Source organism: Chiroxiphia lanceolata, chromosome 3 (genome assembly GCF_009829145.1).
Source record: "Chiroxiphia lanceolata isolate bChiLan1 chromosome 3, bChiLan1.pri, whole genome shotgun sequence".
NCBI classification, from domain to species: domain Eukaryota; kingdom Metazoa; phylum Chordata; class Aves; order Passeriformes; family Pipridae; genus Chiroxiphia; species Chiroxiphia lanceolata.
Window position 1 is genome coordinate 113619915 of NC_045639.1, and position 12446 is coordinate 113632360.

General features: G+C 54.6%; 1 protein-coding gene across 1 annotated transcript; it reads right to left on the minus strand.

Moving 5' to 3' along the window:
- Positions 1-488: 488 nt before the first annotated feature.
- On the minus strand, positions 489-11695 carry MCM3 (minichromosome maintenance complex component 3). Its single transcript, XM_032684355.1, has 17 exons — positions 11444-11695; positions 10512-10624; positions 9476-9684; positions 8899-9029; positions 8441-8679; positions 7605-7713; positions 6811-6964; positions 5730-5861; positions 5058-5266; positions 4434-4608; positions 4133-4259; positions 3683-3833; positions 3399-3539; positions 3072-3178; positions 2432-2514; positions 1892-1967; positions 489-1663 (listed from the first exon to the last, which is right to left on the minus strand). The coding sequence occupies exons 1-17, from the start codon at positions 11522-11524 to the stop codon at positions 1465-1467; spliced, it is 2436 nt and encodes an 811-aa protein (XP_032540246.1). The 5' UTR covers positions 11525-11695; the 3' UTR covers positions 489-1464.
- Between the last annotated feature and the right edge of the window lie 751 nt (positions 11696-12446).

Sequence of the window (12446 nt, forward strand, 5' to 3'; positions counted from 1 at the left end):
TTGCAGTTTTATGAGACCAAACAGTCTGTGGGTCTGAGGTCACCCTGGGGAAGCACAATACACCCAACCAGAGATCTTTAGGAGGCTGCAAACATACAAAATCCCCTCCAAACCCACTGTAATGGCTGTGTTGGATGACAGAAGCTCAAAAATCCAGCTTTTATAGTTCAACAGGTCTGTCTGCAGAAGAAAAATGAGGGAACCCCCTCCCATGGACACTGAGATGCTGCCAAGATGCAGAGCTCCAGGTGGGCAGACACAGGAGCTGCCCACATTTATTGCCCATCCATCTCACAGGAATTTCTGCACGTATTTGGCCCACCAAGCCAAAGGCACATGGTGGATGGACATTCCCAAGACCATTCCTGAGCCAAAAGGGGCTGGCAGCTGCCTGAAGGCTTTGCAGAGTAGTACAGGTCCCCAGAAGGGTGCAGAGCTGTATCCCCACAAGTGGGTATTTTAAATCCAAGTAAGTAGAAAGCCATGGATTAAACAATATAGACATTTTTATTTATCAAATTAAGATTTATGGCATCCAGAAACAAGAGAACATGAGCTGTGCAGGTGTCTGGGGATGGGGACAACAGCAAACAGCCAGTGCTGTTCAGGGGCTTCTCCAAAGTTTCATCTCAAACTCACCAGGATGAAAAAAGAAATTAAAAAAAATCCCAAACCTTCAGCAGCACTGCATCACAAGCAGCAAAGACTGGTCTCACTGTGGAGTCAGCTTTTCTTGAAAGCCATCCCCAGGGAATGATTCCAGGCTGAAAGGAGGAGCAGCTGGAGATGGAACCCATCTGTGCCAGGGACACATTCCCAGGGCAACTCCAAACACCCATGTCCTTCCCTGGGGGCAAAACTCCCAACAGGGTTGTGAAATCTGGAAATCAAGCTGACCATGGGCAATGGAGCAGGTCAGACCACACCTGTCCCTCCAGCACTAGGAATCATCGTCCACAAGATGGGTGGGAAAAGCAGAACCAACAACACAAGCATTAGGCATCTTTCCTTGTGAGACAAGCAGATCTAGGCTATATAATTGGGGAAGAAAAGGGAAAAATAAAAGCTTCACTAGTAGTGGAGCTCTCACATTGCTTCTCACCACCACTACTAAATGTTGGATTCCTAAATCCAGATTTTTTCATTAAAAAAAAAAATCCACCAAAAAGCCACCAAAGCTAAAAACAATACATCAAGAACATTGATAGTTTGCTCTTAGGTTTTTCCTTTCATCTCTTTGCAGAAACAAGCCCCTTCCCAAATGCTCCACTCTGAAGACAGTAACAGCTTCCAGAGCTCCTGGTTCTTCTTTTGTGCCAGCAGTGCACAGCAAGGAAGTGCAGAGACTTGAGCTCCCCAAAGTCCAGCTCAGCCAGATGAAGGTTTCAGGAGAGAGCTGAAGGTGAACACAGAGAGTCTCCAGACTGAGAGTCCACAAAAACTTGGGATCTTCCACCCAGAGGCTCAGATTAAGAAGATAATGTCATCAGACACCATGATCTGGTTGTCATCCTGCATGTGGGCCAAGGCCCCCTTCACCTCAGCCAGCGAGAAGGGCTCGGGGTTGTCACGGTTGATGGACTCCATCACGTTCTTCAGACCCACAGACTGGGCGTGGGAAGCTTTGAAGACCTCTAGGAGAGCAGCCTTGAATGCCTTCAATCTGGTCAGAGGAGAAGTTATCACCCTTAGAGACCACACACGTGTCTTTCCCCTCCTCCCCAGCCCAGGATGCCTCAGCCCTTCCGCATTCCAGAAGCAGCACTCATCAGGAAAGCCAAAACTGGAGCTGAGAGCACCACAGATGCATCTCCAGAAATGGGACAACAGCTTGGACCCACTGAGAGGGGTGGACATGCAGGGATAGACTCCTCTTCCAGCCCCCACTCACCTTGGCTCAGCCAGCTCCACCTTCTTCCCTTCCCCAGTAGCCGAGGCTTCGGGCGTCTTCGGAGTGTGTGCCTGAACTGGAGCAGAAGGAAGAGTTACCTTCACCCTGCCTGGTGTCCAAGCACCCAGACAGCAAAAGCTCTTGGCCTCAGGATGGGGTGGGTGACACCAAACTGCCTCCCAGTATTGCTATTTCTGCAGCAGTTGGGAAGTGGGTGAAAAAGAATCAAACAGCAATACAATCACAGAATGTCTTGGGTTGGAAGGGACCTGAAAGATCTCATTCCAACCCCCTGACATGGGCAGGGACACCTTCCACTAGACCATGTTGCTCCAAGCCCTGTCAAATCTGTCCTTGAACAGTTCCAGGGATGGGGCAGCCACAGCTTCTCTGGGCAACCTGTGCCAGGGCCTCACCACTCTCACAGGGAAGATTTTCTTCCCAATATCCCATCTAACCCTGTCCCACACAGACAGGTTCATCTGGATTTGTGGCACTGGATGGTGGCTGCACCGTGCCACCAAAACCCCAGAGACTTACCCTGTGGCATCTCCTCCTCGGCGTCACTGAAGTCATAGGGGTCGTAGGAGCCTTCTTCACCTTCTGTGCGTGCCTTCTTCCTCCTGGGAGAGGGGACAGGAGGTCAGCCCTGCTCCAGCTGAACTCCCAGTAAAAGCTGGAGTTCAGGAGCCCAGGCCCTGAGCTTCTGGAGGTGTCTGCCCAGAAACTCACAGGGTACCTGTGGCTCATAGGTAACCCACCCTCTGGCCACAGATCCTTGCCCATGGCACAGGACCCAGCTGGTACCAGTCCCAAGGGTTGTGGCTGTTATGGAATCACAGAATGGTTTGGGTTGGAAGGGCCATTAAAGCTCATCTCGTTCCAACCTTCTGCCATCTTCCAGTAGACCAAGCTGCTCCAAGCCCCATCCAACCTGGTCTTGAACATTTCCAGGGATTTTTCTGAGCACCTCGTGCCAGTGCTTCAAATCTTTGGACATGGCCATCCAGTCAGTTCCTTATCCATGAAATAATCATATCCCTCTACTACAAATTGGGGGCGACAATCCACCTGCCTCAGCAAAATCTGGATTATTTCCCCAAGGCCAGCACTGCCTGTGGCAACCTCAGAAAGGGCTGATGCCCTTTGCATGACGTCCCTCCCTTGCTCTAGCTCCTACCTCCTCGTCCTGCGCTCCTCCTTGGGCTGTGACTCCTCATCCTCCTCCTTCTCAGTCTCTGAGTCCTCCTCCACCGGCTTTCTGCGCTTCTTCTCCTTCTCCAGCACCTGTGTGGCAAAGGCAGGATGGACTGAGCCCTGTTTTCCACTCAAGTTGCTTTTAGGGGACCAAACCCAAGGACCCAAGATCCCACCATGGTGGCCTCATCCCACACTGTGTCCAGGAAAGGTCCTACCAGCAGCCCAGGGCGCTCAGCCTGCACCAAGCCCAACCTTTCTAACGAAAACTCCCAGATGCCCCAGGAGCAGAGGGACACCTTTCCCTCACCTTTTTGAAGTAGGCGAACTGCACCAGCTCCAAAGCTGCCTCAGCATCCTGCAGATCCACAGTCTTGTTCATCCTGGCCTTGGCATGGGCTGTGGAGAGGCGGATCAGGGTCTCCAGGGTCCGGGCCGTGATGGGGGAGGTCTGAGGTGAGAGAGGGAGGTGTCTCTGTGAGACTGACCCACACCACAGCATGCAAGGTGGGAAACACTAATAAAAGACACAGAGGAGTCTGTGCCTCAGTTTCCCTCCTCCTGGCCCAGCAGGGAGCTGCTCCCAGGGCTCACCCTGGCGATGTCCGAGTTCATCTGGCTCTGGCTGCGCAGGCGGGAATACTCCTCCGCAATGTAACTCGCCGCCTCCTCGGTCAGCACGGGCTTGATCATCTTGGCTACATGGATGTACTTCCTCATGAACTGCATGCTGACGATCTTCTCCCTGTGGGAACACACGTACGCCCGTGTTCTCCAAGGCGGGGATGGACTTTCCAACCACTTTTTTCCCCACCCTTCAGGGGCATCCAGGTGTGTGGGGAATTCAGCTCCAGATGTTCCCCACTTTCCTGGCACAAGAGATCAAGCCCAGAGCAAGGCTCCCTTGGCATCCTGCCCACGTACCTCCCCCTGGACCATCGCTGGCAACGGCAATCAGTCACTGCCTGGATACTCAAGCCAAACCCATGAACCCACAGTGCTGGAAACCCCCGGAGAGCTCCAAGGGACATGGGATGAACTCACTTGCGGCGGTTGGGCCCGTGCAGGAGGTCATCGTGTTTCTCATACACCTGCAGCTCCTGCTCCTCCTCCTGCGTGAAGTCGGGGTCATCCGTGGCCAGGATCTCCACAGAGCTGCCCAACGGCATGGCTGGAGAGGGAAGTGTCACAAAGAACAGGCTTTTAATCTCCAGAACAAATTCTGAAAGCCACCAAAACCAGTCCCCTGCAAAGGCAGGGGTGCTGAGCCCTAAGAGATGCCACCAAGGGGTGACAACCCACCAAGGAGGGAGACAGGAGCGAGCCAAGGTTACAAGGGACTCACCATCCCCGTCCTGCTCGTTGGGGTTGCGGTAGCGGTGCATCCGCAGGACGTGGTCCGAGATCTCCCTGTCCTGCTCAGGGTCCATCTGGTCCAGCACGATGAAGAGCAGGTCGAAGCGGGAGAGCAGAGAGTCCTGCAGGCCGATGTTCTCCATGGGCGTCTTGTACTGGTCGTACTGTGGAAGGACGTGAGGGGTTACAGGAGACCCTCGTGGGCTGGTCCTGGCTGCCAGGGAGGCTGGAGGGACCTCCTCTGGCTAGGTCTGAAGGGCCAGCCTGCTGCAGCAGGTACAGCTGCTTTTCCCCATCCTGCAAGGTGGCTGTAGCTCTCATTTCCAAGGAAAACAAGTATTTTTCATGATCCCAGATCAGACGCCAAGACTGAGACTCATCGCCAAGATGAGGGTCCAGTGCCCTGCCCCAGACACCCAGGCAGAATCAAGATGAGGTGAGAAACCGCAGGAGACCTCTCCCCTCCAGGAGAGCCATGAGCACAAACAGACAACAAACTGACAAGGTCCCATGGATCCCAACCCCAGTAAGAACCAAGTCACCCAAGCTGGGTTTTCCCAGCTGCCTCCCCCCAGCATCCTGCCCCAGGGGGAGGACTGACAGCAGCACTCACCCGGCCGTAGACGGGGTTGGCGGCGGCCAGGACGCTGCAGCGGGAGTTGAGCCGAGCCTGGATCCCGGCCTTGGCGATGGTGACGCGGCCCTGCTCCATCACCTCATGGATGGCCGTGCGGTCGATGTCGGACATCTTGTCGAACTCATCGATGCACACCACGCCCCGGTCGGCCAACACCATGGCTCCCGCCTCCAGGCGCCGCTCACCTGGGATGGGGCGGGAGAAAGGAGGGTCAGTCACCATCCAGCAGCCCCTACACACCTGCCTTGCCATCCCCATCCACCCTTGGGATGAGGGTAAGCCTCAAGGAGCAACCTTCAGGGTTGCCCATCTCCTGCCCAACTTGACAGCACAGAGGACACTTAGGATAAGGAACAAGACCACAAGAAGGAAAAAATCCAGGCTGCTGCTAGCCCTGGCATGGGAGACACGAAGTAGAAGAGGAGTAAAGAAGACCACCACCTAATAGAGGTGAAGAAAATATCCCAAAACACCACAACCATCACCATAAAGCTTCCGGGTGGAGCAAGTCCTACAAGTGCCACTGCAGAACGAACGTTATAAAATCACTCAAGCTGGAAAAGACCTCCCAGATCATGGAGAACAGCAGCCCTGGATCTCACAGAGTCCCTCCCAGGTGGTAGTAAGCACCACCCTGATGCTCCTCACCGGTCTCAGGGTCCGTGGTGACAGCAGCAGTCAGGCCAACGCCGGAGGAGCCCCTGCCCGTGGTGGGGATGGCCCGGGGTGCTGTGCTGAGCACGTACCGCAGCAGCTGGGACTTGGCCACAGAAGGGTCTCCTGAAATGGAGAACAGCACCTTTAACAACCACATAATCACCCAGATAACAACTGAATGTCACCTGGATGCCATGTCTAGTTTGGCGGTGCTCAGAGCACGGGCGGGTGGAGTGGAACGGGGACAGAAGAAAATAAGGTATCAGATGGTTTTCTTGCCATCATCAAGAGGATGGGAGGAAATATAGAAGATGGAGACAGAATTTTGAGAGGTGATAGTGATGGGTCAAGAGGCCAGGGGGACAGCTTGGAACACAAGAAATTCTGACTGGATGATAGAAGAAATGCCCTTGAGGGTGGGCAACACTGGGATAGTGGCCCACAGAGGTTGTGGGACCCTCTAGAATCACAAAATGGTTTGGGTTGGAAGAAACTTTAAAGATCATCCAGTTCCAAACCCTGCCATGGTCAGGGACACCTTCCACTACACCAGGCTGCTCCAAGCCCTGTCTAACCTGGCCTTGAACACTTCCAGGGATGGGGCAGCCACAGCTTCTCTGGGCAACCTGGGCCAGGGCCTCACCACCCTCACAGCCAACAATTCCTTCCCAACATCTCATCTAAATTCGTCCTCCTTCAGCTTAAAGCCATTCCCCCTTGTCCTGTCCCTCCAGGCCCTTGTCCAAAGTCCCTCTCCAGCTCTTCTGGAGCCCCTTTAGGCTCTGGAAGGGGCTCTAAGGTCTCCCTAAAGCCTTCTTTTCTCCAGGTTGAACACCCCCAGCTCTCCCAGTCTGTCTCCAGTGCAGAGGGGCTCCAGCCCTGGGAGCAACTCCGTGGCCTCCTCTGGACCCATTCTAACAGTCCACAACTTTCTTGTGCTGAGGGCTCCAGACCTGCAACCTCCAGAGGTCCTGTCTAACCCCAGTTACTCCATGAAACTAAGTCTTAGAAATGTCCCTTCATTCCACCCCCTGACACCAATCAAGGGTGCCTTTGCCCAGCCCTTCCAGACCTATCAGCAAGATGTTGATGTCTCCTCGGATGCGGCTCCCGTTCTCCAGGATCTTCTCCACCCCTCCAAGCAGCATGCAGAGAATGGCCTTCTTGATGTACTCGTGCCCATGGATGCTGGGAGCCAGAGATCTGGCCAACTGGTCAAAGATATCCTAAGGCAGGAGAGGCAAAGCATGGCCCATCACATGGACTGCAGCAGGTAAGAACAAAGCAATACTTCAATAGAACATTTCAGCCCAAATTTCAGCTTATTCCTATCGCAGAGCCACACGGGTGAAAATTATTTAGAAAGGAGAAGACCTTTAGACAGAGTTTTCTTTCAGTGGGACTCTTCTGAAGTCCTGGATCATCCCGTCACTGTCACCCAAGCAAGCACTGAAAGCAGGGAGAGCAACAATTGCTCCTCTACACACTGTAGAGCAAAGCTCTGAGCATAAGACTAGGCTGGGGCAGTATCTCGCTCTGGTTTGGGGTTTGAAGCAGAAAGAAGTGCTTCTCCTGCAGCAGAAATTCCCTGGAAACCAGCTGGCAGGGTCATGACACAGCAGAGCTGCCAGCAGGAAGGATGCTCTGCCCTGCTAGCAGCACAGAAGCAGCAACAAAAACAACAAGATCTGGTCACAGCCTGAGCAGAAAACTCAAAGAAAACAAGCTGGAAAATGCAGCAACGTTGCCAAGAGGGTTGAAGAGTTACTTGCAACCCAACACCCTCCTTAGCCACATGCCAAGCTGCTCTGGCCAAAACTTCATGCCCAGACACAAGCCTGCCTTCCAGATGTGAGACCCAAATACCTTGGAGCGGCTCTTGCTGAATCTCTTGATCTTGGCCACATCAGCAGCAGAGTAGAGAGGCCGCACGTCTTTGCTCATCTGCTTCACGTGGCAGGCGATGAGGATAGTCCTGGAGAAGGGACACAGCTGTGGTCAGGTCTGCAAACTCCACAAAGACCCCAGAGAACTTCCACTTGCTCTAGGAAGCCCTGGAGGGGGGTGGGAAGCTTCAAGAGCTGTAGCCCCCTCGATCTGACTGTGCTGTGCCATCAGAGAAGCATCTTTAAGAGCATCCAACCCCCTCTGGGCACAGCTGGAAGTCACAGCTACACACTGTGAGGGGAGACCTCATCATAGGCTGCAGCTTCCTCACAACTGGGAAGTCAATGTGACTAGTCAGTAGACACTGCCCTCTGCTCTGTGACCAGAGACAGGATCTGAGAGAATGGTTGGAGCTGTGTCAGGGGAGGTTTAGGCTGGATATTGGGAAAAGGTTCTTCACCCAGAGAGTTGTTGGGCATGGCACAGTCTCCCCAGGGCAGTGCTCATGGCCCTAAGCCATGGCCCTAAGACAGAGCTCAAGAAGTGTTTAGACAACACTCTTGGCGGGATTGTTGGGCCTGTCCTGTGCAGGGCCAGGAGCTGGACTCAGTGATCCTCGTGGGTCTCTTCCAATGCAGAATATTCTGTGATTCTGAGGCTGATGCTCAAGGATCAAGGTGCAAACCACTCCCAAGTGATTCAAGCCACTGTTTGCCCCGGCTCAGTGGTGGCCACCTGGCTGTCCTAGGTCTCACCTTCCAGAGGTGTGACCCGACCAAACAGGGTGGGAGGGCTGAAGCCCAAAGAAGGCTCACCTGAAAGTCCCCGAGGTGTATCCCCCTTTCTTCCCTGGCAGACAGCGGTATGTCCCCACCACCTGGATACGGTCCCCAGGCTTCACTTTGTCCACCAGGTCATCATCCAGAACCACATCCACCGAGCGTGGCAGCTGCCCTGCTGGGGCCTTCTCAGGCATCTCCTGGATGGTGATGGTCTGGTGGTCCTTGTAGACTGAGAGGCCAAACTCTGTCTCCAGGGGGTTGTTCTCTTCATCCTAAAAAGCAGGAACCCCAATAAAAAGATTAGCACCACTTTTCAGGAGCGCAGGGAGAAGAAGTGAGTCAGGTAAGCAGGAGGAAGACAGGCATCACCCAACACACACATGACTGCTGGAAAGGGCTGTTTTAGCAGAACTGAAGGCTGGGCTTCACTAGCTGACACATTCTCCCCAGAGGAACCTGCTGATGCTTCCCACAAGGCTAGTTCCTCTCACCTTGGTAGGGTAGATGGCACTGGATGGGAAGGCATCCAGGGACGTCATGTCCGTGTATCGGCGCTCAATTGTCTTCTTGGTGGCTGGGCAATAATGGACACTCCGGACAATCTTTGGACGAACCAGAGAGCCTGAGGTTGGAAAACAGAAGAGTTAGAGGCTGGGATGTCCCTCCCTTCTGTCAGCAGAGAGTCCCCAACAGAATCTCCAACACTAAACTGCACGTGGGTCACAATCCCCTGTCAACCATGGACAGGATTTGCTGAGCTCAAAGACCAACCCAAGCCAAGTCCCCTGTTCCCTGGTCCAGAGTGTCAGGACACAGAATCACAGAAGGCTTGGGTTGGAAGGGACCTGAAAGACCTCTGGGCAAAGGCCTCGCCACCCTCATACGGAAGAATTTCTTCCTAAGATCCAATCTAAATCTACCCTCTTTCAGTATAATGCCATCCCCCCTTGTCCTGTCACTAGACGTCCTTCTCAAAAGCCCCTCTCCACACCATGACTCCTGGAGGGCTCCAGCTCTTCCACAGCAAACACCTGGTCCCACCAGCCCTGGGTTGTCCCCCAGTCTCACACTTTGTCACGATGCCCTCCACGCAGACGATGCAGCTGAGGAAAGAGGCCGTCAGTGTCCGTGGGGACACGTGCTTGGAGCCAAAGCTGCCCTCCAGCCCGATGTAGAAGTCCTCGTACTGCTTGGCGTAGGTGGCATCCACGGAGGCAACAAAATCCTTCAGGGCCCGCTGGAAGGCCATCAGCTCCTCAAAGGCATGGTTCAAGAGCCTGCAACACAGGGAGGTGACAATGCAGATGGATCAGCCCCTCCTGCCCTCCTCCTCAGCACTTGTCCCATTTCCCCCACGTGCTCCACAAGTAGGGAAACACCTTAAAGTCCATCACAGCTCTGTGTGAGGTCCACTGGCACCACATTCAGAAGATGAACAAATCCAAGCACATCTGGGAAAGTTCATATGTCCCATGGGCAAGCCTGATCAAAAATATCCCTAAGCATCCTAAACAAGGCTGAGGGAGCTGTGGGTGTCCTGCCTAGAGAAGAGAAGGTTCCAAGGAGACCTTAGAGCCCCTTACAGTGCCTAAAGGGGCTCCAAGGGAGGTGGAGAGGAACTTACTTTGGACAAAGGCCTGGAGGGACAGAACAAGGGGGAATGGCTTCCCACTGAGACAGGACAGGGTTACATGGGATATTGGAAAGAAATTCTTCCCTGGGAGGGTGGTGATGCCCTGGAAAGGTTGCCCAGAGAAATTGTGGCTGTCCCAATCCTGGAAGTGTCCAAGGCCAGGTTGGTCTAGTATAAGGTGTCCCTGCCCATGGCAGGGAGGTTGGAACCAGATGAGCTTTAATGTCCGAACCCCAGTCATTCCATGATTTATATCATACAACCACCTCCAGTTTGCTGCAAAAGCTTTTTGCCAAAATTCTAAGTTTACAAGCTTGGAAGGGATGGGTCTCGTGGGGGGAAAGAGCAGGTGCACCTTTTCCACGGGATCTGGTGCACAGGACAAAGTTTGGCCCTTCCCTGCCACAACGGACCTGCAAAACCAGAGCTGGAGCTACCTCTCAGGTAGGTGTCCCCCCTGCCCAGCCCCACCTGTTGGCTCTCCTCTCGTTCTTCCGCCGCAGGTCGTTGATGTTGACGAGGAGCCGGCACTGGTTGTCACTGATCATGTCCCGGACCTTGCCTTGGTAAATCCCTTGGTCTTCCTGCAAGTGGCAGCGGGGGAAAGACACAAAAAAACCAACTCACTTTGCATTCCCGCCTGTGTGAGACACCCCCCAGGAGCGATTCCTGCTCAGCTTGACTCCCTTTATTCCCTGACATGGCAACACAGGGACCAAGGGATCCCCCATCCCCAGAGGTAAATGTGGGGATGAAGGGGGGGCACAGGGACCAGATACTGCCCAACCCCTGGGGGGGATGAAGGGGAGGGTGAAGGGCACAGGGACCAAATGCTCCCCAACACCGGGGGGACAATATTTGGCGGGGGGGAGGTGCACAGGGACCAGGTACTCTCTAACCCCCCCGGGAGTACATATTAGGGGCAGGGGGGGACATAGGGATCAAGTGCTGCCCAATCTCAGGGGTTCAAGGGGGTTGGGGGACATAAGCACCAAGTGCTTCCCAACCCCGAGGATTCAAGGGGGTGGGGGGGCATAGGGACCAGGTGCTCCCCATCCCCGGGACTACATATTGGAAGGGGCATAGGAACCAGGTGCTCCCTAATGCTGGGGGGCCTATAGAGGGGTCAGGTGTTCCCCACCCCCCAGAGGTACATATTGTGGGTGGGGAGAGCATTGAGACTAAGTGCTGCCCAATCTCAGGGGTTCAAGGGGCAAAGGGACCAGGTGCTCCCTGATCCTGGGGGAGTCTATAGGTGGAGGCAAAGGGACCAGGTGTTCCCCATCCCCGAGGGGTACATATGGGGGGGGAGGGGGGGGGGGGGGGCGCACACGGACCAGGTGGCTCCCAGCCCCAAAGGGCACAGAGGGGATGCAGCACCCGCGTCTCCCAGCTCGTCTCACCTCATCATCCAGGAAATCGAGGTAGTCGCGCTGCGCCTCGCGCAGCTCCGCATCCTCCAGCCCGCCCGCCGGCGCCGCCATGCTGTGGCCGCTCGGGGAAGGATTCCGCCGCCGCCGCTGCTTCTGCTGCTGCCGCTGCTACAGGGGAAGGCGTTGATAACCGAGGGGAGCCGGGCTGGCCCCGCAGCCCCGCGACCCTACCCCGCAATGGGAGAGCCCCGATCTTCACCCCCCCAATACAAGCGCCGCGCTCCCGTTTGGCGCCAAACACGGGCCCTTTCCCGCCACCACGCGGGAAATCCGCCCCGCTCCCGCCCCGCGGCGCTGCTGATTGGTCGACACCGCCACGCACCAGCCAATGGAACAGCGGAAGAGTCCGTGGGGGAGTGATGGACAGGAGCGACAGCCTATCAGAGAGTGGGGGGCGGGACGACGGGCCGCGGTGTCCCGCGGCTCGGGGCGGGGGAACTGGGACCGGGGCAACCGGGAGGTCCCCGCTCGGTCCTGAGGATCCGGCCCCTGCTCTTGGAAGTTACCGACCGCCTGAAAATCCTACTTTATTTAAGGAAAAAAAATAAAATAAAAAAAGCGCTAACCCGAAAACAACAACAACACTACAAAAAAAAAAAAAAAAAAAAGAAACAAAATAACAAACAAACAAATAAAACCCCAACAAAAAATAGGTTTTGGCGGGTTTTTTAGTAATATATTTTGGAGAGCGCCATTTCCGGGTATATTCTCCCCATACAGGCTGCGTGGGGGTCTCTTTTCCCTTTAACACGGCCCGATGTGACTTCAGGAGCTTGGGAGTGAACACACAAAAGCGACAAGTCCTGTTGTATTTGTAATGACAAAGGTGATTTTGGGTGTGTCTTAGAATCACAGAATGGTTTGGGTTGGAAGGAAACTTAAAAGCTCATCCCATTCCAACCCCCTGCAGGGCCACCTCCCACTATCCCAGGTTGCTCCAAGCCCCGTCCAACCTGGCCTTGAACAGTTCCAG

Coding starts and splice junctions, on each gene's coding strand:
- MCM3 (XM_032684355.1), bottom strand. CDS start 11,524: ATGGCGGCGCCGGCGGGCGGGCTGGAGGATGCGGAGCTGCGCGAGGCG. Junction 10,625..11,443: donor TCGATTTCCTGGATGATGAG/GTGAGACGAGCT, acceptor TGCCACTTGCAG/GAAGACCAAGGGATTTACCA. Junction 9,685..10,511: donor AACGAGAGGAGAGCCAACAG/GTGGGGCTGGGC, acceptor CCTGTGTTGCAG/GCTCTTGAACCATGCCTTTG.